This window comes from Cygnus atratus, chromosome 1, assembly GCF_013377495.2.
Source record: "Cygnus atratus isolate AKBS03 ecotype Queensland, Australia chromosome 1, CAtr_DNAZoo_HiC_assembly, whole genome shotgun sequence".
NCBI classification, from domain to species: domain Eukaryota; kingdom Metazoa; phylum Chordata; class Aves; order Anseriformes; family Anatidae; genus Cygnus; species Cygnus atratus.
Window position 1 is genome coordinate 142705657 of NC_066362.1, and position 23100 is coordinate 142728756.

The 23100-nt window shown below is 39.7% G+C and overlaps 2 protein-coding genes across 3 annotated transcripts in view; one reads left to right on the forward strand and one right to left on the reverse strand.

The window, feature by feature from the left end:
• Positions 1–15436, forward strand: C1H2orf49 (chromosome 1 C2orf49 homolog). Of its 2 annotated transcripts, none has more exons than XM_035558111.2 (4): positions 1–164; positions 2200–2366; positions 7106–7478; positions 10635–15436. In XM_035558111.2, exons 1-4 carry the CDS (start codon positions 36–38, stop codon positions 10689–10691), a joined length of 726 nt encoding a protein of 241 aa, XP_035414004.1. In that variant the 5' UTR covers positions 1–35; the 3' UTR covers positions 10692–15436. The 2 variants fall into 2 exon arrangements, with proteins under 2 accessions (XP_035414004.1, XP_035414005.1); XM_035558112.2 differs by lacking the exon at positions 10635–15436 and adding an exon at positions 8319–8579.
• FHL2 (four and a half LIM domains 2) overlaps positions 13979–23100 on the reverse strand; it is a 25749-nt gene continuing 16627 nt past the window's right edge. Inside the window, exons 3-6 of the mRNA XM_035558110.2 lie at positions 19701–19875; positions 17517–17686; positions 16331–16517; positions 13979–14852 (exon numbers count right to left, since the gene is read on the reverse strand). Of these exons, the coding sequence (XP_035414003.1) occupies positions 14701–14852; positions 16331–16517; positions 17517–17686; positions 19701–19875 (684 nt within the window). The 3' untranslated portion in view covers positions 13979–14700. The remainder of the gene's footprint in view (positions 14853–16330; positions 16518–17516; positions 17687–19700; positions 19876–23100) is intronic.

Sequence of the window (23100 nt, forward strand, 5' to 3'; positions counted from 1 at the left end):
CCCTCAGCGGCCGGAAGCGGTGCCGGCGGCACAAGATGGCGGCGCAGCGGCGGGGCCGGGCGGGCGGTGTCGCGGCGGAGCCGCCGCTGGGGCGCTCGGACTCGGAGCTGCTGCTGCACCCGGAGCTGCTCTCGGAGGAGTTCCTGCTGCTCACCCTCGAGCAGGTGCGACCGCGCCTCACCCGGCACCGGGGCGGCCCCGCAGAGGGGCACGGCCCTGTCCGGGGCCGGGGGGGGAGGTCGGCCGCGGGGCCCCAACGGTCGCCGTGCGGGAGGTTTTCTCCCAGGCTCTCTCTGCTCGCCGGTCTTTGTGCAGCCCTGCGCGGGTGCACAAGAAGCACTCAGGGAAGAAATAATAATTAAGAAATAATAATAAATAAAGGAATGCTATGATTTGGATGTTCATTTAAAAGAGGCATGCAGCCTGAGAGCTGCCCCCCTTGTTTTCGTAGGGGCTGTGTCTGAACCCTGCTGTAGTGGTTGCTAAAGAATAATTTATCCAACTTTGCATGTCCGTGAGGCAGCATTTATATACAGTGAAGTTACCCGTGGAAAGTCGATCCGTTCTCTGTTAAGGCTGGTGCATGCGTACTCAGTGAGCTAAAGGCAACACATCCTACACGAGCAGCAGAGATAGCGTTTAACTGTGTGTTATTGAAAAATCTGAGTTCGAAAGTGACTTATAGCCGATTTTGAAGCTTCAGTTGATGTGGAGTACTTGCTGCTGCCTGATCTGCAAAATTAGGTGAATGAAACAATCATCTAAGGCTTTTACATGAGCTTGCTCAACTTTTGTGCTCTTGTTCACATAGTTTATGTGCACAACAGTGTACAGGTTTTGAGCCCATATCAGAAGTTATAAAGCATTGTCAAAACCAGTAGCAGCAGAGACTTGACCTGTTTTCAGTGACCTGTATTTGCATGACATTACCGTTTTTTTCTCTTAATAAATTTGATCGAAGGTACCAAAATTTGTTTTCACAACCGTGTGTATGATCTGAAAGAAAACTTGCGTGCTCTTATAACTGACAGTGACAAGAAGTCTCTCTTAGCAGCTTACACGTTGGGAACTGGTGCAGAAGCAGAGCTCCACATCTGGGAGTTTGAACTGCATTATGTTCTAATTGCCTGGTTTTTGGAAGTATGAAAGAGAGTTCTGACTTTGTAGTTGGATTCAAGGAGGCGTGTTTAAGAGTGCGTGAAAACCTCGGCTAACAGCAGTGGTTCTATCATAACTTAATTCTCTTGTGTAACTATTTTTATTGGGAAAAAAATTGCAGGGTTTGCATAGCAGTGGACTGCGGGGGTTATCTGTGTGGGCAAAGGTGAGGAACTGCCCTGTGCTGGTCACAGCAAGGTTCGGCTGTCTGACAGTGATGAAAACAGCCCATCGCACACCAAAACTTCAGCCAATCAGAGGGACATGTGGTACTGCTCAAATCTGCTTTACAAAGAGTGGCAGCAGCGAGAGGCAGGAGGCACAGAGAGGCCGTGCAGGGGTGGGCAGATGAGCAGATGTGAGGAGAATGGGGAAACGGGACTCATGAAAAATTGATGGTTTTGGGGCCGTGGCTGGTGATGGGCTCCAGCCTGTGGAGGGCACTTGCTGGAGCAGGGAAAGCCTCATGGAGACTGTGGTCCATGGAGAAACCCATGCTGGAGCAGAAGAAAATGAGTAAGAATCAAGGAGCAGAGGAAGAAAATGCATAAGAAGTAAGAAATGGCAGAAAGAAACCATTAAACACATAGGGAAGCGCCTCTTCTCATCCCTTCCTGGTCTCAACTGCTCTTGTTTCCAGTGTGGATTACTGTCTTTCGCTCTCAGTTCCTTGCACGAGGAAGGAGAGCATTTCTTCACAGAGCTCCTCATGTGCCTTCTCCTCTGCGTCCTTTTGTGTCTCCTGCCCCTAGTGGCTTCTGCCCTTTGTTAAAGGTATTTCAGCAGCGGCGCCGTGTCCTCCTCCGCTTGGTTGAAGCTTTGGTGTGCAGTGGGTTGTTTTCAGAGTTATCAGCTGTCACTGGCACAGGACATTTCCTTGCCTCCCACAGGGGTCACCCCTGCAGCCCCCTCACCACTGACACCCTGGCATTTACGCCCAATTCACTACTTCACAATGGCTTTTGAAAAATGAAATTTTGCCACTGTTTGTGCTCTGAATTTGTCATAATAATAACTTTTTTTTTTTTCTGTCCCCCACAGAAGAATATCCTAGTCAAAAATGATGTAAAGATGGACAAAGACGGCCTCACTGATCTCTACATTCAACATGCCATTCCCTTGCCTCAGCGTGACTTACCCAAAAGTAGATGGGGGAAAATGATGGAAAAGAAAAGACAGCAAAATGAACTGAAAAGTGAAAATAAAAGGTAATTTCGCTTTCAACAGGATAGATCTGGAGAGCTTAGGAAAATGCAGTTAATTTGGTCTTATCTGTCTGACTACTAAAACTTGTACGAGTTTTGAACGTTGTTACAGTTTACCAAGAACGTCGTCATCTGTGTCATAAGTGTTGGATTCTCCTACTCCAATTATAGGGAAAAAAGTATGATCTTTTTTTGTCATCTAAATGTTATTAGTGGTATCTAGTTTATAGTACTTGTTTTTTTATTGCTGTTTCAAAATAGTGTATCAAGAAAAAAAGTTGTTATTAGTTTCACCTAATAATTGTTAAATATTAATAATCTTGTTTACAGTGTTTAAGACATACCAGCAGCATGTTGAACTATGCTTGCTCACTGAACAGGGTTGGTCTGCTGAGTCAGGAATGTATGCTGCAGCAGTTTTGTGTGTCCAGTTCAAAACTAATGCCTCCTTTCTGAAAGTGTTCTGCCTTGTGTTCAAAACCTTTATGTTTGGATTTGATCAGAAAGCAAAATCTTCTTCAGAAGTTTCTTCATGTTTTCTTCCTCAAACCTCCTCCCTGCCCAAGACTTCAACTTTGATGTGCATGAGTGGCAAGTCTGATTTAGCTCCATCAGTAAACGCTAAAGGAAAGGTAGACAGAAATTCTCATTATGTTTTTTGCACTATTACAGCTTGCTAATTTCATAAGTCTGTTTTAGCCTTACTGAGGTTTCTAGCAAGGAAGAGCTAAACAAATTCTGGCAAGTGATTTTTTTATTTTTTTAAGCAGCGTCTAGGATACTGACTTGTCTTGTTATGTCTTTTTTTTCCCCCACGTGCTTAAAAGGTCTGTTTGTAGGTAGGTCTGTTTGTGACTTGAAGATAAAAGCACGAGGTTAATGTTCAAGTAATAAGACACTGTTGGTGTGCTGAAATAGGTGCAAAAGAATTTTTTATCAGAGAACTAAAGATAGCGGGGAGGATGTTTTTGAGAGAAGGCAGCTGTGTTAATTTTTAGATGGGAGAATGGCTTCATCCTTACATCATATGTAGAGTAAGTGTAGGAGCTGTTATTTTGGTACACTAAAGCTCAGTAAGGGTCAAACCTATTTTATCTAGGGAAATGGTCAGTAAAAGTATGTTTAATCCACCAGTCTGCTTTTCTTTAGCAATTGCTCTTAGCATTTAGCATCTAGCATGCCAGGCTTAGTTTTTGCTCTGGTGTTAGACAGTTTTAAGATTTTCTAGCAGTTACTATTTTTTGCTAGAGTTAGATCTTCATACTTGACAACTATGCTGGCAAAGAGCTATCTAGAATAGTTAATCTTTTCTTGCTAGCACTACTGACCCCAGAGAACTGGGAGCAGGTAATGGAATTTCAGCACATTCAGTAAGTAAAAGTTGCACAGAGAAAACTTCAGTTGCAGTATGGTCATGGGAAGAATCGTGGAAGTTTGGTCATCTTTTTGGATGTTAAAACGGTATGTTTTTCCTCGTAGCTGTGTTGTCAGCTTCAGGAGAATTGGTGTCATGCCGTTGTGAAGAGAAGGAAGTAGACCTTGGCGTTCTTGTTTTTAAAAACAAAATCCCTGGCCATTATGAGGCTGTAAGTTATGTGCAAGTCAGAGGTGAGCTGAACTAAAAGTAAATTACTTACTCAAAGTCAGATAAGCTGATTCATCATTTGAATAACAGGAGCTGTCTGCTGCATTCCTCTGTGGAAAGGCTCTGCTTTCCAAAGTGTGCTCGCGTTACTGTGGGGCTTGGAGACGATCAGCAGAGCTCGGTGTGTAGTTGCATACCTCTAATAGCTGCAGGTAGGAGGTAAAAACACATTAATAACTTCGATTGAAATTTAAAACTCAGTGTTGAGTACTGTGTTTAGTCTTACTGCTGGTGATTGCTGGCATGTCCTAAAAGATTTTGCTGCGTATCAGCTGAGTTGCAGTGTCGCGTTATACCTCAATAATACAATGAAATATCTGAGGTCATAGGTGATAGTTGAACATCTTGTTTCTGAATTTTGAGTGTGCAGACAATCATAAGAACAAATGCACTGTATCCAACTTTAAACATTTTAATTAACAGTTATTTTGTAGAAACATCTGTGAGATCATCTTGACTTCTGGAAGGAGGAGGATGGTTTGAATCTCAAAATGTATGTGTGGTTTCTGAAGTGCTATGGAGTCTGAAGAATCTCATCCACAAACTCATTCTCTGGGAGCTCTGTGGATGTGGCCTTGGTAGAGCTGATAATTTTTTCACTTGATAATTTTTAGTCACTTGACTGGCCACTTCAGCATCTTCTGAGAACTGCTAATGCACTGAAAATACTGAGTTCAGCATATAATGTGGCACTCGTGACCAGTTTCTAAAACATTAGCAGAAGAAGTGATCACCTGCCTGTTTTGGTAGCAGGGTAATCAGGAGCCAGGACCTTAAACCTACACTTCTCGCTGGTTTTAGGGTGTTACATTAAGTACCAGGCTAGGCTAGACAACGAACCTTTTTTGTTCAATTGTCCTTATGGTCGGGACGTGCTCCAGAAGCCATCCTGACTGCATGAGTGAACTGAATAATCATGTGAAAGAGCAGAAACCCTGCTTGCTTGTGTAGGGTTGTTGGTTCCTCTAGCAAACCTTGAGTTCTTCACCATACACTACATAATAAACATCAGGATTAGAGCATGCCCACCATTCAGTCCGGCTTATAGTGTGGTTTGAGCACTTCCCTGGAATTTAGGAGATGTGCATTAAAATTTAGGTTTCACAGAGTGTCTTGTGGAGAGGAACACGATCTCAAAACGTTTCTTTTCAGCTGTTAGCTAGCTTCAATATCCTCCCTCAGAAGAATGCTGGCTGATGTGAGTCCTGCTCTGAGGCTTTTAAGCTTTCTCTCCTTTGTGTAAAGAAAATGAATGTGTCCAGTTTTATTTTGGAACTTCTCCAGGATGTTTCTCTGGGAGTGTTATCTGTGTTGTAGCATGTGGACACCTGTACAAGTGCTACAACTCTAAAATTCAGTTTAGCATAGATAAGAATCCAGGTAGAATCGTAGTTAAGAAGTTCTTGAATTACTAGTCTTAAAGCTTAAATTAAAAAAAAAAATTAGAAAAAACACTTTAAATTAAGGAAGGTGACTGAAAAAGGTTTAAAATCCCTTCTTTCACATAATTTGTAAACTAGCTTTCCAGAAAGGTTGCTGGGGCATATTGTTTTTGTTGTTGTTGTTTTTTTCCAGAGTGTTAAATAATTATTAGACAAAGCCAAAGTGAGCAAAGAGTATCATGCTTTATTTTTGAGGCATGTGTCAGCTTTTTAGGCTTTTCAAGTGAAATTGTACTCCTTAATGTAATGGATGTGTTAAATACTGCTGTTGTTTCAGTGAAACCCTATCTACTATCTGGTTGAACACTCCTTGGAAGCGAGTCATGTTTTATAGAAGCTCTTCTAGAAACCACAGTTACTGTACATATAATCCAAAGAGCTGTCTGATCTCTTGACGAATGTTCCAAATGAAAATAAGGTCTCTGTGTCTATCAGTTCTGGGAACCTGATGAATAGAAAAAGAGGAGGCTTGTGTGACGTGTATTGTTGTGAACAGATAGTAGTGTAGAAGCAAATCTGAAGAAGAGCTGAACTTTCTCTTGCTCTGTGAGCCCCTAAACTGTTACTCCTTTCATTCCAGAAATCCCTGGTCTTGACAGAAATTGTACGCGAGATGTATCAGTTCTTATTTTGATGTGTGAAGTTTTCAGCAGCTACTAATCTAATGTTTCAAATCAAACAACTGAACTCTCTATTTGTGGCTTCTTTTAAAGTCTGTAGATATATCTAACATCAGTATTGTCAAATTAATGAATGTATTTCTGTGTTGAAAATGCTATAGTTCAACTTCTATTCCCGTTTTATGCAAGATGGCTAAACAGTAAGTGCGTACTGAAAAATGTAATTTCTAAACAGGAATATCATGACTTAATGGTGGTTTGATTTTTTATTTGTTAAATCTGCACAGTTTATCTTTGCCGTTCTTAAGCAACACATTTTTAAAACTTAATTTTTAGAGTAAGCTATGATAACTGTGTTCTATTTTTTTTTTGCCAGTCAGGATGTTTTCTGATACTGGTCTTTTAATACTAGCTTGATAGTATTCTTTTTTTCATAAATCAGTTGTTACTAAATTGGCCAGCTCTGTCTAGACACAAAGGCACAAACTATTCAAAAGGCATTAAATCTGCTTAGGGTTCCTGCTCAACAGCTTATTTCAAAAACAAGTATGCATTCTTTTTTGCTTAATGTTTTCATTATGAAAAACATTATCTCGCAGTTTCTCTAGGCTATCTTAACACTACAGTTTTGAATAAGTACGGAATTGAGGAGATTTAGAAGCATCGGAATATTAGATCCTGTTCTTGTAAGGTGGCTCATGCTTTCTCAAATACTTTTGAAATACTTAACAACTGTTATGTCTTTTGCTATTCAGGAAGAACTACAGTGGTATAAGTGTACAATCTTAGAATGTTCCTCATAACCCTCTGTGTTGACCTCCTACGTGCCCCATACTTCCCTCTCTCCCCCCTTCATATTTTGGAAGCAATTCCTGTTGCTTAAATTTAGAGCAGCTAAGAGTTTAAGGTCAGTATTTTGGGATGTATTTTTACTTTCGGCAAGATTAAATTCATTTTTGCTGCTCATGTCTCGGATATGCTATTTTTGTGTCATCTGGCTTGTGTTTCTGATCGTTTTACAATTTGTATTTTCAGTGTTACAGCGGTGGAAGGATTGAGGAAACGGCCTTTAATTGTATTTGATGGCAGTTCAACAAGCACAAGCATAAAAGTGAAGAAGACCGAGAATGGAGCTACTGATCGCCTAAAACCTCCCCCAGCTGGAAGCACCACCAATACCGTTAGGAGATTATCAGCTTCTTCAAATGCCTCATCATACATTTCAGCCTCCAGTTTATCAGAGGACGCTAAGCTGGAAGTGAGGAATAGTGAGGCTAAGCAGAACAATATTTCAAAGACTAATAGCAGTGTATTGGCTAGTCTGAAGGCGTACCCTTTGACTCCAGTAGCAGGAACTACTGTTGTGAAGTTAAAGAGATCTGTTCCGAAAGAAGACTCTGATTTGCCGGTATGTATGTTCGCTGTCTTGTTTCACAGTTTATTTTTATTGAAACTTGAAAGAGCCAAAGGTAGACCCTGGTAAGAATCTCCAGGATTATTTTATGTTGGAGTAATAGTACAGCATTTAGAAACAGGGAAAGGAGTAGCTGGTTTGGGAAAGTCTAGGAGGAAAGAAAAAAAAGCAGTATTTTGTATTTGTTTGTGGGAAGTTTCCGTGTTAGAGGCAGCTCTGTAGAAAACAAGCATGTAATTGTAAAATGAGTAAGTAGGTAATATGTAAGGTGGTGCTGGTAGCAGAATGAACCAAAGCAAACAAAAATAACCCTACTTGTAGGTCTGAGAGAGAGGACAGGTATTATAGAACAAGAGCAGCCTGGTCTGTTTTGTAGTAGGGAAGAAAAAAGCGGAATGATAACATTTGTAACAATCACACTTGAATGATTAAGACAAGCTTTCATTTGTCAAAGTGAAGGAGGAGATGTTGAAGGAACTGAAGTGAGATGCTGCAAGCTGTAGCATGTGTCCTTAAAGGATGAAGGCCATCTGTTTTAAATCTCACATAGGAATTGGCAAGCTAGAGGTAGGAATTGGATGAGAAAATCTGGAGAGCTGCCTAGATTGTGGGTCTGAATGAGAACAACAACAAACCATGCTAGCTGGAGTGAGAGGACAAAGGCCGAGTGCTCATTTTGAGCCATGCTGATCTTGCTCAGGTACCTGGGTTTCTGTAAGATGATGAGAAGGTTGTGCTGAGATCTTGAACAGAAGGGTGCTGTTCTCAAGTAGAAAACTGATCACTGAGTTGTTAATCATAACACTAAATAGTGACCTCTTGTCTGTACGTTAGATTCAGCTGCAAACGAATTCTAGGTAGAGAAGAGATCTATGTTATGGATAAGGCAGAAGGAGACTGATAAGCTGAAGAGATGAAAGAAGAACTAAGGATATGTGACTTCAGAAGGGTGGACCTTTGAAAGTGGAAGTAATGGTGCTGAACACAGCTGCAAGTTGAGGAGAAGGATGCAGTAGTAGTTCTGAATTGTGGTGAAGGTGTGGCTATTAAGTGCTTGCCATTGAGCAAGGAGCAGAGCCCAGTAATGGGCCAGCTGCAAGGTAGGGATAAGTCTTACATTAGTGTTGAATTCCTTCATAATACAAGTGTATTAAATAAATGCAAGGGCTCTTTTACGTTTCCATTGAAAGACAGGAATACTTGGAACAAGTCCAGGCTTCAAAGGAGGAATAGAGGCATATGATCTTGAATGAACTGCAGAGGGAGCTTTAGAAATGCAGCATGCAGTTACACTGTTACATTGACTGAAGTTTTCTCAGGACTCCACACCTTATTTCTGTTTCCTCAGTATTGCCTCATGTAATTTTTTTATTCATCCTTTTTTCTTCCTTTCATTTTTTTTCCTCCCTTTGCTGTTTTTCTTTCTTTGCTTTTCCCTTCTCTTTTTTTTTTCTTTGTAATTCTTACATGAAGGATTGCAGGTAATATCCTTACTGCATAGTTTGGTAGGTTCCATATATGTTCTGTTAAACACAAGCGTCTAAACGTATCACTGGTCTGAAAGACAGCTTTAACAACTTTTACAAGCAATATAGCTGTGGCACTGAATCAATTTTATGCTGGAGAGGTGTTTCCTACTACCAATATCACTAACTTATTTTATAATTTAGAACTTCTCTGTTGGTCAGATCTGAACCCACAGAGCTTTTGAAACTTGCTTGGTATACACCTCACATCTTTTTTCTGTTTTACTTGAATGTTTCATAGACATAATGATGAACACTTAAGTGACGCTATATTACTGACACTTGGAAGCCACGGCTTCTGATACTTGACTTTCTATCTTAGCCACAGTTCGTTGTCCAGTTTAGTACAGGTAGGTTCAGTTATATGCCTTGGTTAATGTGGGTCAGAAAAGTTTGAAGTTAGGCAAGTATGGCCTAATGGCTTTTGCTGTACTGTCTGAAATTACAGAACGTGGTATTGAATAGTAATACAGACAGGAGGAAGCAGTACACTTGGTTGATGGTTGAATCATAGAGTCATAGAATCATTAAGGTTGGAAAAGACTTCCAAGCTCATCTGGTCCAACCATCCCCCTACCACCAATGTCACCCACTGAACCATGTCCCTAAGCACCAGGTCCAACCTTTCCTCGAACGCCCCCAGGGACGGTGACTCCACCACCTCCCTGGGCAACCCTTTACAATGCCTGTAGCCTATGAAGCCTGGTGTATTTATAGTATAGTGATAGTAATGACGGTTGCCTGTTCAAGAAAGTGGTTGGGTTTTGACTTCCAAGAAAAACTGAAATTCTGGTGCAGAACAGCACAGAATTATCCTTCTGATTAATTTGCTACAACCTCTCAGTGGTTGAGACCCACAGGATTGCTGTAAGCTAACTCTTCAGCTCTGAAGAAGAGAGATCTCCAGATCATGCCAAAACTAGCGTGTTCAAAATGTTCTGGAAGAGTCACGTACCTATATTTACTCTGTTTGTGTGAACTATTAAAGCCCTAATTTCTCAGATTTTTTCCTTATTTTAGATGAAGAAACATATTTATTTTACCACTTCAATCTCCCATTGCTTTTCTTTAGGCTTGCTTAATATTTTCTGGCTTCTTAGAGGGGAGGAGCAGGGATTGAAAAATGAGTTTATCTGAGGCTTCAGCAGTTATTTTACCTTTTTATATAGGTCATTACAAAGGAGGACCTACTTTTCCTTTTTTTACTGACGTTTTCTGTTTGACAACAGTGAATTGATTTTCTGGTTCTGTTGACTGTTTTCTTTACACAATCCTATTGTAGAAAGTATTTTAAGAAGACAATTTGAAATAACTTTAAAAGTGTGTTTTGAAGCTTTAATGTGTAGCGTGTTATGTGTAATGTGTTATACTTTTGTCTAACTCATTTAAGGATTAAGGAAAAGCAAAAGATGCGTGTGATTTGCATGTAGTTAAATTCATTGGCTTTATTTCCTTCTTCTCTGTCTCGGTGATATTCAACTTTCTCCACAAGATGGCAATAGAAAGCTGCATAGTAGCTGAGTACAGCAATAGTTAGCACTAGGTTTGAACATTTCAAGTTAATTACTAATATCAGCTTGGTGCAATATATCTAAAAATACTTGTATATTTTCTTCTGTTGCAGAATGACCTAAAGCCTACGGAAGCAAAAAAGAAAATCCAGCATGTTACATGGCCATGAAGTAGCTAGCGGTGCTCAAAACATAAATGTTACTTCCATGTTTTCAAACAGATAAGTCATATTTGAACAGTTTAGGTACTCTTCTTTTTAAACCTTACAGGGATTCAGATTGCTGTGAAGTTTTAACAAGTGTAAAGGTTCCCTGTTGTAAATCTGGAGTCATTATCACCAGTCACCTTAAGAGTGTCTACTATTGTACACCAAGCAGTTTATTCCCTCTTTAAAAGGTGGTAATATTACGTTATACTAAACCCTCCACTTTTAGTTTACAAGACTATTATAGTTCATCTCCTGTGTGTCCTTACAAATCACATGCATAAGTATTCTTGATTTGTTTTCAGTAAGATTCAGTTCTGTTCCACTTCTGGTTAAATAGCTAAAATAGTTATTGATATTCAGAGTGATCCCAGGAGCCTACTTGGCTTAAAAAAGGTTACTAATTTAGATGAGAAAACTGACCTTTCTGCTGATAAGTTATTCTGAGGCACTTTTTTTTTTTTTCCTTTTTGTCGCACAGAACACGAGTGTAGAATTTACGGGGCAGGTTAAGTTGGTAATAAGAGATGAACTATTTAACAGCATTACTTCAAATTGAAGTTTCTCTTATTGACTTATGAAATAAGAAATGCACAGACGGAAGTACGTTATTACGCTGTCTGATACGAATCTTTGAGAGGAAGTAGTGAATGGATTAGTGCCATGTTCTCTAGTATGCACAGGCATATTTTGTACACATGTAAGTGTAAAAATGTGCCGATATAGCAAATTTGCTTGTTTTCCTGGTTATAATCATGCTCATAAAATATGGGGAAAACCTGTGGAATGCAGGCCAGTGCTTTCTCAACTTACAAACAGTTGGAGAGGGAAAGGGTCAGGAAGACAAAGTACCACCTTGAGAGCATTAGTGTATGTGGTTGCACTCTTAAAAAATACGTATTTTATTCTCTTCCCTTATGATCATTTAAGGTGGATGTTGGTTTTCTGTGAAACTTGAGGTTTCATCTGGATTATTGGTAGTGCCTTATAAGGCAGGCATCCAGTTAAGTTGATGGCAACTTTTTTATTAAATCTCAGTGGCTCAGGATGAAGCCTGATCCATTTTAGATATGAATGGTAAAAAACAATAATACTTCCAGACTTAGTAAAACAAAAACAAAAAATCTACTTCTGAATCCACTTAGTTAACTGACTAAAAGAAGCTGTCAGTAGTGGTCTGAAGGCTTGTTTACATTTTTTTAATTGGTTAGTATTGAAACCAAAAATTGTAGCTTAATTCATTACTGACAGTTGTCCATTCACTGTTGTGACATAAAAGGCACTTCTTGAATGCTGTAAAATGGTAAGAATGTGTGTTTTGAAATATGGCGTGCTGTTTCCCTTTTACTAAACACTTGTGCAGTTTTTGTACTTGAGTACAGCAAACTTTAACGTAATGTACATTTTGTATGTAAAGAGTTGTCTTTTAAGTAGCCTTATCCTATTTAAATAAATTCAATTAAAAGCAAACCAAGTAGTTCCGACTTGTTTTTATGATGTAATTAGACCAGGCCATTTTATGCAGTTATATTTCAGTGGAATTCAAGTGACTAGAACTTAAGAAATACTTACAGGGTAGAAGGCTCCGTGGCTACTTTGGAGTTTTAGCAGCAGTTGGTACCATGTGAAGTGCTGCTCCTTGCACTAGTGTAACCAGTAGGAGTTCTGTTTTGTGGGTGGCTTCTTGGCAGTGGTTTAGAGCCGAGGTTTTATTTTGTTGTAGTTCCAGTTGCTGGAAGAGTGTGTGTGTGTTGGTATTGTTAAGGAGTGCTTTGCAGAGGTGTACTGGAATGACAGCCTGATGCTGCCGTTGCGTGGTAAGAGTCTTGTTTTAAGGCCGATACGCTTTCCAGCTTTGCCATATTTCACCTACCTTTCCCCAAAGCTGGGACCATTCTACTTTCTGCTGTAACCTTTTTTGTAGGGTGCAAGCCATGCTCTTCTTACTACCCTATGCTGCTCCTTCAGATAGCAGCAGTATTTCTCTCAGCAAAGTACACAAGCAGAGCTGCAGTGTGGTGGAAGACTGGCAGAACCCCAGAGGAGGCTAAATGAGGTGGGCGCTCTCCGGCTTTGGGAGGTGTGGATGTCGGGAGATTTTTATGGATGTTCTTGACTGCAGCCTTCATCACAGAATGAAGTCACTACAGGATAGATTTTAATTATCTAGTGGGATCAGATTACCAGGGTGTGCACTTCAGAAATATCAGACAGCCAGGTTCTTCCAACTGTACAGTAAAACAAGTGTGATCCAATGCAGCTGTGTAGTTTGTTGAAGTAATGAGAGAGGAATGACCTGTGACTACTGTACCCTTGGTACTAAAAAAGGACGAATTTGAGAATGGTGGCATGAACTAGGAGCGAAGTTACCTTCCCCAGTTACACACAGAGCAAGTACACTCCTAATTCTGCATTTCACATTTGAAGATGACTGAATCACAGAATGGTTTGTGTTGGAAGGGACCTTGCAGACCATCCAGTTCCACCCCCTGCCATGGGCAGGGACACCTCCCACCAGACCAGGCTGCCCAAAGCCCCATCCAGCCTGGCCTTGAACACCTCCAGGGATGGGGCATCCACAGCTTCTCTGGGCAGCCTGTGCCAGGGCCTCACCACCCTCACAGTAAAGAAAGATTCCCATTGGAAAAGGGATGTTACTTTCCTCCTCTTCCATGATACAAGCAAATTCCATGGGGAAGGTTTACTGGGTTTGTGCATTGCGTAACATGGCCACATTGTGTTTTGGGAAGATGGTTGTCATCCCGTGGATTGTGTCATCTTAGTTTTATTGCCTTTGTAGCAAACATGTAGCAGAAATGATGCTAGAGAAAAGGGTATTACAAATTGCAATACGTAATAAAATTAAAGCATGCCCCAGTCAGAAGATAAACTTCTGACTTTTTGCAAAGATAAATGTTTGAATTTTTTTAAGCGTGGTTGCTGGAAAGAATACTTTGGTTTTGAGTTCAGAGCCTATGAACACACTTTTATCAGCTGCAATCAAATCGGTATTTTCGCATAGTTTGGTTTTGCTGATAACTTTCCCCGTGACTGCAGTTAGTAGAAGACTGCTGTATCAGCAGGGCTTGTACAGGGATTGTTTAAACTCCACGATTTCATAGTGACTTGGGCATGCAAAAAGGATTGTGTCTGTGTGGCTCTTCCATTCTGTTTCTTAAGACTGTGAAAGCATTTTATTTGTAAATATCTGGTGTGTAAATGCAGTTAAACCATGATAACAATTTTGTTTTAAATGACTTTATTTTGAAAAATACAATGTGCAGTGTAATGTCGACTAAATGTAATACTGACACTGTCAATCAGAGCTTGTACTTCACACGATGATCAGCTAGTCATGCAATAAAATATCTATGTTATGAAGCACTCCCACTTCAACTGTTTTATCGTTATCTCTTTATGACATTGCACAAATCCTTGTACATTAACACACCCTCTACGCCTGTAGTCTTCCTACATACTTGACAGCACACACTAGTCACATAGCTCAAGAACACTGAGGTGAGACCACAGCCTTATTGAAATTGAGTGGTGGTTGCCATTAATTTCAGCAGGCTGGGGGCTTCACCCTGAATACCCATCTATGAATTTATTGCATGTGGCCATTGTAATCACTGAACTGTATCACTTGCTCGTAACTTAACTCAGATGCTTAAACTGGAATATTTAATGGGAAAAAAAAAGTGTATTATGTCAGTAACACCCACATGGTTTTATATCTCAGGTTTTGCATTAGTTTTAGTTAGCTACAGAAATCTTAAACACCATCACTGCTACTAGAGATTCTGAAGTTGTTTTCCCTCTGTACTTGGAGAGTTTGAATAGGAAGGTTACGTGATGTTAATAGTATAGCGCAACACGGAAGGGCAAAGCTAGTTCCAAACATCTGTGTGTTTCAGGCTATAAATTGCAAGCGCGGCTTTCTGCCTCTCTTCCCTGCCTCTTATTTTGAGCTTTAAATATCCTTTCCACATTCAGGGCAAAGGATGTCATCCCTTTCTGTTAGGAAGCCGCGGCCCACTAACGAGAGAGAACACTTCTTACAGTTAAAGCAATCATTATGCCACTGCCGCTCTTCAAACGAGATGTACTTGGTTCCTCCGAGACCTGTTTGGAAACCAAAAGCATTCTGTTACAGGGGAAGAATAGCGCATTAGCCATTAAGTGATGCTATTTCAGACTCCACTTCTGGGTAGCTGTGGACATCTGACATATAGGAGTGAAAAATGCCATTATGCTGAACCTATTTCTGTTTGTTGCTGTGCTAATTTTGTCACCCTTGCTCTGGAACAAGTAGGATTTTCATCCTTAAGCAGTTCTGTTGCTTTCAGCTGAGTTAGTGAGCTAGACTCTTGGTGTGGTTATGGATGGTGGCAGAAATGAACTTTCAAGGGATAGCTCAGCCCTTAGCTGACAGCAGGATGGCACTACAATGCACAGCAGAAGAAAAGCAACTGCATCTGAACTACAGAAATCTGGCGGTTATTTACACAACATTTGTGATGTCTGGGTAAGTTAATCTTGTTTTGTGAAAATGCATTAAGTTCTTTAGAAAATAAGTCTTGACAGGCTACGTAATGAGTTGATTCACAGATTTCAGGGAGGGTGCCTCAAGCAAAGAAGGTTAGCAAATGACAAAAAACATTCAAAAGTGTGAGGCTGCGGAGGTTGTCATAGGGAGTATAGAAGTTGTACAGAAAAAAAAGATAAAATGGGCGAATGTCTCTTGTAGTAGTAATTATTGCTTAACCTTAAAAATGATAAGCAATTTGAATACGATGCAGAGGAACTGACTAGCTGAAAGTCAATGAAAGGACTTACTTGGGCATATCTCTTACTCGAGAGGGTTTTTTTTTTTTTGGTTTTGCTTTTAGTAATAACATTGGGAAAAAATGGCATGAAAGCAAGGCCTGCGATATTCAGAAGAGAAATGCCTCTGAAGTGAACTGGTAGCAATAAGCAAGGTGTGATGCACTGACTTTTCTAGGAGATATGCAAACCAGCATCTATGAGTGAGGGGCAGAGCAATATTATTATGAGAAAAAGATTTAGATATAACTCAGATATGCAATCTTGGTGTTAAATGCTGGTTACTTCCTGTAGGAGATTACAATTTTATGCTAAGTGTTACAGGTAAAGCTGTAAGCAGTTGCTCTTTTGAGTATCATTGTACTGGAAAGCAGTATGTAAAAGCCTTGTAATTTCCCAGCTGCTGTCCTGGGAAGAAATACTTTGCTACAACAGGATGTATAAGCCAGTTAGGCGCTGCTGGTAGAGACTGTTGTTACTGAGGTCAGTGATCCCTCTCATAAGCACAAGTGAAATGCCATACAGAACATGGATATCCCCCTACCTGCATAACTCTGTTACCGTGCATCCACCATGTTTCATGAAAGTCAGGTGGAAAGGAGAAAACTTCAATTTAAGGACCTCTTCCACTTTTTATTAGGCACTTGGAAGGCATGGTAAGTAAGTTCACGAATCCTAAATTATGTAGTGTCTTGATTCTCTCCAGCTATTTTTAATATTAGAAGTAGTTCATCAGAAAAAAATAATTTTTCAGTGACTCGCTGCGTGAGACCTACCACTGATCGGGTTTGTGCATCCAGCACACTTTTTGGCGTAAAGGTTGCAGAAGCAGCTCAGGCAATACGCAAACTCATCCCTGGAGGTAAAGCGTTGTCCAGACAACTGCTTCTTGCATCCAGTGCAAACAAAGCACTCCTTATGCCAGGGCTGCTCCCGGTAAGTAACGCCTCCTGAAGTGATAGCCTGTTTATGGGAAGTAAGACAAAGTGTTTTCTTGAGGGTGGCAGCTTTGTGTCTTTGGAAGAGAGGAAGGGTGATGAGGTTTTTGTGGGTGGGAGGAAGGAAAAAAAGGCTTAACAGCAGCAAAGCATAATTTCGGCTGAATTTAACCTCGAGAAGAACATACAAGTGATTCATTATAATTGCCCCATTTATACAAAGAAGCCCTATGTATCACTGTGAATTGTGCTCTTTGTTTTTAAAGCCGGTCTTTGTAGGTCTTTTTTTTAAATTCATGTGCTAGGATTTGTCTCATTTCTGTTCCTTCACCTGTCCTGTTCTTCATAGTGAAAGAACTACCTTGTGTGTTTTAATTTTCCTCTTTTTTCCCTTGGCAAAGATTGCTTTATTTCAAATTTTACCTGAAATCTTTGCTTTCTGCTTCTCCATAATTCGTCTGGGCTTTTTCCTCTTACAACTAGTCATTGCCTACAAAAACAGCTCCCCTGACGTTAGACAAACCAAAATTCTTTTGACTCCTGAGTGTTCCTAAAAAGCTGTAAAACTGGTCAGTTTAATTTCATTTCCTGTCTTCACAAAGGGGAGATTCCCTGGTAAATCCGTCTTCTGTGTGATCATGCAGTTTAATATGTGCATTCATCTGTCTTTGCCTCTTTCCAAAGTATTTAGGAGCTTGTTCTCAAATGGAGTTAAAATTAGACTCTAGGAGGGAGATTTAAGGTATGAAACTGCTATCCATCCATCAATTTTTTGAAGCTTCTAGGAGGTAGTAAAGGTAATTAGATCTGTATTCAGACAAAGACAAAGAAAACCACGAGTAAATGTTGTGCCTGGTGCAGGATGGGAGCTGATATTATATCATCTCTTGAAATCAGTTGATTTTGAATCTTTTAACACCCACCCACCCACTCTCACACACAGAAAAATACGATGTTCTACCTAATCGGACTTAAAATGTGATGGAGCTTAATCCCTTGTGTTTTAGGAGAATAAGAGCACTACCTTCTTGCACTGGACGCACTGCATAGCAAACTGCTTTTCATAGCAGGGTACGCAGAAGTTTTGATTGTCTTTCGGGATGAAACTCTTTGTCCCAATTGGCTGTTGACAGCGGTAGCAGATAAAGCAAGTCTCGTGCCAGCTGTTGCCTTTATATTCCATCTTCCGAGTACCTGTAATGAGACCAGAACACAAACTGAATTTCTGGCCAAGACCGATGCAATTTGTAACTCTAGTTGATGACAGGCTGTCAGGGAATATGCAGTGCAGCTATGAAACAGGCTTGTTTATGTTCGCAAGGTATGGGGTACCAGTTTAAGTTTTTGGAGAGTAAGAGGTTCTCCTTCTCCTTAAAAGAAGAGAGATGTTTACTGCTAATCCACTTTTCTGTCTGTTGACACGATATCAAGTGCTTAGAAGACTAACGAGCTGTTTATGTGTTGGCTACTGATGCAGAACCACACTAATTCCTTTGCCAACTCTTCTCACCCCTTTTACCACAGGGTGAAATTTTACCATTTTCCCTTTCTCAAATATTAATTCCTCTTTGTTTACTAGTATCATAACTTCATTTTTCTTTTTTGGTCTCATTAAATTCTGCCCATACTTCAGCAGTTTTGTTTTTTAAAGATCTCGCAGCAATGTAGTAAGTGCACTGTTACTCATCTTTTTGCCTGATGCTTGAGTATGGCTGACCCGTTTTGTTAATGGACACCTTTTAAGAATTTTGCACTCCCTGTTCTGGTAACTCTTTATACCATACCAAAAGGAATTCTTGGAGGAGTGGCATCCTGGGAAAAGATAGGGATACATGTTTTTGGAATAGTCGAGAATTATATTTACACATTTTTAGCTGTTCTTTATTTGGGTTTGTATTATCACTGAAACACAAGGCAGGGGGAACCCTGTTTGTTACCTGCTAGGTTGAAGTCAGTGGGAGCTCAGTTTGCAGAAGGCCTGAAAGATCAAGCTTCTAATTATTTAGTATTTAATGGGCTTGTCATTATAATGCTTTATTAAATCTAAATTGTACGTTTAGTGGAGCAAAGCAAAGGACAAGAGTAGCATCAACAATCTCCATGAAGGGTATCCAGCCTCTTGCTGGTTCTTTCAAAATGAGTTATATTCCAGTTGGTGATCAGAGGGCTCTCCTGTACTAACATGGAGTGCTGTATGAACAAACTTTAAAATAGTAAAAAAATAAAAATAAAATATTTCCAGCTTTAAAACTAGCACTGGCTGTTCTCAGACATGTCAGTTTTTAGTGCTGTATCTGAAAAAAAACAGGTACACATGCAGTAATAGATGAAGATGCTTATGCTGATAAATGAATGTCTATCTGCTTGTATATATCTTTGAAGTTTCTTATTTATACGTCCTATGCAGTCATCAAGCCCTTATCAAAACACCATAGGTGCGCAAAGAAAGTTGTGTTTTTGAGCTTTTTCCTAGGATGACGGATGCGAGAATCAGCCAAGGAAAAAATTAACTGCAAAAAGTAACTGGTAATCTTTATGGAACGTGCATGTGGATTGTTCAAATTGCCTTTTAATGTTTTATTGCTGGACCAATATTCCTTCCACTTTAAGGCCTCAAATCATCAATCAAATCAATTAAAAATCAAGTGCTGTCCTATTGTCATGTGCAAGTGAGTCTTTTTCTGTTTTCCTGTTTCTTTATACCTTTGTGCTCAAGAAAGACCTTACAGATATATTGACCAATTATTCATTTTTATTGAAGAATCTAAATTTAGAGTATTTATGTAAAAAGTTAAACCGAGAATTAAGTAAACTGCATGAGCGTCCTCTGACCTTCAAGCATGGAAAGCCAATTGAGACAGAGTACAAAGGCAGGATTGGACAGAAGAGTAGTCCAGCCATCAAAAGCCTTTTAATGAATGCTTCTAAAGAAAACTGTAGATTCCATTAATAAAAAATACTAAATGAAATAAATACTGGTTTTCAAGAATGATCCACTTCACGTGTATAAAAATTCTATCAAGATCCATTATGAAAACTATGGGTTCTGATCATGGAAATAACGTAGGATGCAACTGTATCTTACGAAGTTCACCGTGTCTTAGCAGAGAGAGTCACGGAAAGAAATATTTGTCACCACAAATATTGCCGAGATTGGGTTTGATATTTAACCTGATCTTTCCTCAGTCCAAAAAGTGAGCATCCTAACCTGGCATAATAGTCTTCTTGCACTCGTTACATTTGGAAGAGTATTCGTTGGAGTAGCAGTCAGTGCAAAGTAGATGTTCCTCTTTTGCGGCAAAAGGCTTGTCCACCAATGAATTCTTGCACTGGAAGCAGTGAAAGCAGGTTTCATGCCAGTGGCGCTCCTTGTAAGACAGATCCTATAGAAATCCAAAACCACAGAGTAAACAGAATGAGCAATTTGCACAATTGGAAGCTCAGAGAATATAAACATGTTCGGATCTGAATCACAGCCAGGAGCTGAGGCTTATTCCCACAGCTCAAGAAAACAGCGTGTTCTGATGAAGGTGAACTTATTTTGCCATGATTACCAAAAGCAGCTGATGACAACTGTCAACCCACTCTCAACTGAAGGTCAATTGAATTAAATTTCAGTTCAGTTAGGTATTTCCTCTGAGAATAAAGTCCTGGTTTTGAGTCAGGTTAGAACTTGTTAACTTTAGCAATATAATAACTTCCCCTATTTGTCTTAGGTATTTCCAATTTCTAGGTCATTTCATAGCTGTTCGTTGCTGGAGTGAAATCCTTTTCCTGGTTACTTTCTGCTAGTTCCACAGATTTACACCAAGGGTGGAAGTGGCCTGATACCTGTTCCTTTTGTTCGCGTGTGTGTGCATGTGTGTGTGCTGTGACTGATTTTTACCAAGTCTTATATTTCTGTTTCAAATGTAAATCAGATGCATTGCTGGAGACTGAACGCTCTGGAAGATGAGACCACACCGTACCTGCAGCCCCTGATCCAGAACACTCTTGACCAAGGGATTAGCACCTTGGAGCACCTAAGTATTTAAAATATCTCCCCCGTTGTGCTTTTTAAAATTAAAACGAAACAAACAACAACAAAAAAAGTTCTTTTAAGAACTGTGACTTAAAGGATGCATCGTGTCTTTTGAAATTCAAAGTAACCTGATTAAGTAACATTTAAACAGTGTCTTTGGGACTTCAGATAAAATGGAGCTCAGATCATTACAAGAAAAGAGTATCTACCCCTAAATATGTAGGCTTCATTTTGAGGCAGGGTTGGGAGGTGTTTCAGTGTTGTCCTGAATGACAAGTATAAAAATTCAGCAGAAATAATTTCTCAGGTTCAAGCTCAAGATCTGCTGTATATTAATTAGAAGCACAGAATTATTCTGGTTAACTGAAGGAAAGGAATGAGTTTAATATTTTTTTTTTCTAATTGTATAAAGTAGAATGGAAACAGTAGCTTGTGTCAGACCTACTCTGGCCTAAGTGACTCCATGTGAGCATAGTCACAGGTGACTCCAAACACGCAATCTTAGCCCAGAGCAAACAAATACTGTGGATTTAGGTTAGCCTAAAATAGCAACGTTATGTCAGCAGGATCCTTGTTCTCAAAAATAGCTAACAGGAAACACTGAAATAGTTTTTGCATAGCTCTGTGGATGCGTAGTAATGTGCTAAACTATAGTAACTTCAGAAGAATTTGCAAAATGAATAATCTCTCTTTGGACTACTGAGCTGCTCACCTAAATTTCTTAGGTCACTGTGAGTAACAAGTAGTGTCCAAAATGTCTTTTGTCTCTGAGAATGCAGCCCGAGAGAGAATATCTAAGCGTCCTACTGTACAGCTTTCTGACAGTTGTTTACTCAGGTTGTCTGTTCATTTCAGCTAAATCTTTTTGAAACAATTCAGATTTCTGATCACAAAATCTTAGACTTTTCTAATAGCAAAATCAAAAACAAAACAAAACAAAAACAACCAAACAAAACAAAAAAACCCACAACCAAAGAACAACAAAAAAAACTTGTTTAGAAGTTATTTAGCTTTTCCTTTTTTTTTTCTTCTTCTTTAAATGAAGTTGATTAGCCTAAATCTGATTTCAAAGGGGAAAAATATTTTCACCAGAAAAATATACAGCCAAGAGGGTTTTCCAAAATATGAAATTTGCCTGCAAGAAAACAGAATGAGAACAAATCTGTTTTTCTTTCTCTTGTAGCAGGACATATTCCATTTTTTTCCACTTCCTGCATTTCTCCTTATTTTGCAATATTCTGCAAGCTAATGTTTATATCCCAAACTCACACACTGGTATTTCCTTTCATTTTGCCTCGTTTAATCAACAAAATTACACCATGCAGAAGGTCTGTTTCCTGTTGAAGGGGAATAATGAAGAAAAAGATTAGTTTTTGCTGATGCAATGTTTAATATTTGAATCGATTACGATGGCAGATTGTGTGGACAGTAGTGGAGCAGGTCACAGTAGCAGACACGGCATAGTGGCAAAGTGATAAATCGCAGCTACAACCCAAAGCAAGCAAGATACAGACTGGTGCGAATAATCTTTAGCTAGCTTGGATGATTGCAACAGCTAGTGTCATCGAATGTGGGGGATGTTTAGGATATCTGGATTGGACATGCCTGCAGCAGAGTATTGGACAGGTGAAATGGTTATTGCCTTCTTTCTCTGAATCTGCCATCCAAAGCAAGGAAGTTCAAGGTACTGATGAAACCGTTTGTAAATTGTTTCACGGTTGTTCTTAGGTCAGTGTTACGAAGTCCGTGGATATCAGGTTTTGTCTATGTCAGTACATTGCATATCTAACTGGAGCTGTTGGCTTGCACATAAGTTACAGATTTATTGATCTAGATCAGATTCTACACTGGAGAAGCTGCATCTGCAAAGATGACTTCAAGCTTGTCTGACTATTGGGCTGGTGCTCAGTTAAGCTGAAAGAGCATTAGGATTGACTCGAGGTTAGGCTAGCTGACAGGAACATAAACAAATCTGTTCCAGCAGAAGACACAAGTGATATACAACTAATTACTGTTTATTGCATGGATTTCCAGGAAGAACTAATAAAGACAATTGCTATTGTGGACTCACAACTAAAGTGCATCCTTAAAATACTGATGAGTGTGACTTCTCAGCTGCTTTATGCAGCTTGAAAGAAATGAGTCCCTGATGCTACATATTTTAACTGTAGTTTTTAATGAATCCTCTTATGTTTCCTAAAAGAAATCTGGAGAATGACTTTTTACCATCAATCTGTGCATCTGGCTGTGTAAACTGACAGCCACGTGCTCTCGTCAGGTAAAGCACATGCAAGCACAGATAACAGCCTGAAGAATTACCATAGATTGACATTTCAGAAGTGGAACTGTGTTTACATATAGAGAGATGCCTACACACGGATGCTTGTGGACTTGGTCTGTCCTGGGCAAGTGTTTTGCAGCTGAAGAGCAGAGAGCTGCAAACTAGTTCCAGATGTGCTCCCAGTGAAAACAGAGGGGGAGGAGGGCAATGCCTGCCTCTGAAGAGCTACAATAAATCCTGCAGCTGAATTTCAGGAAGAAATATTTAGCACTTCATTCAGTTATATTTCTTCTGAATGTGAAAAAT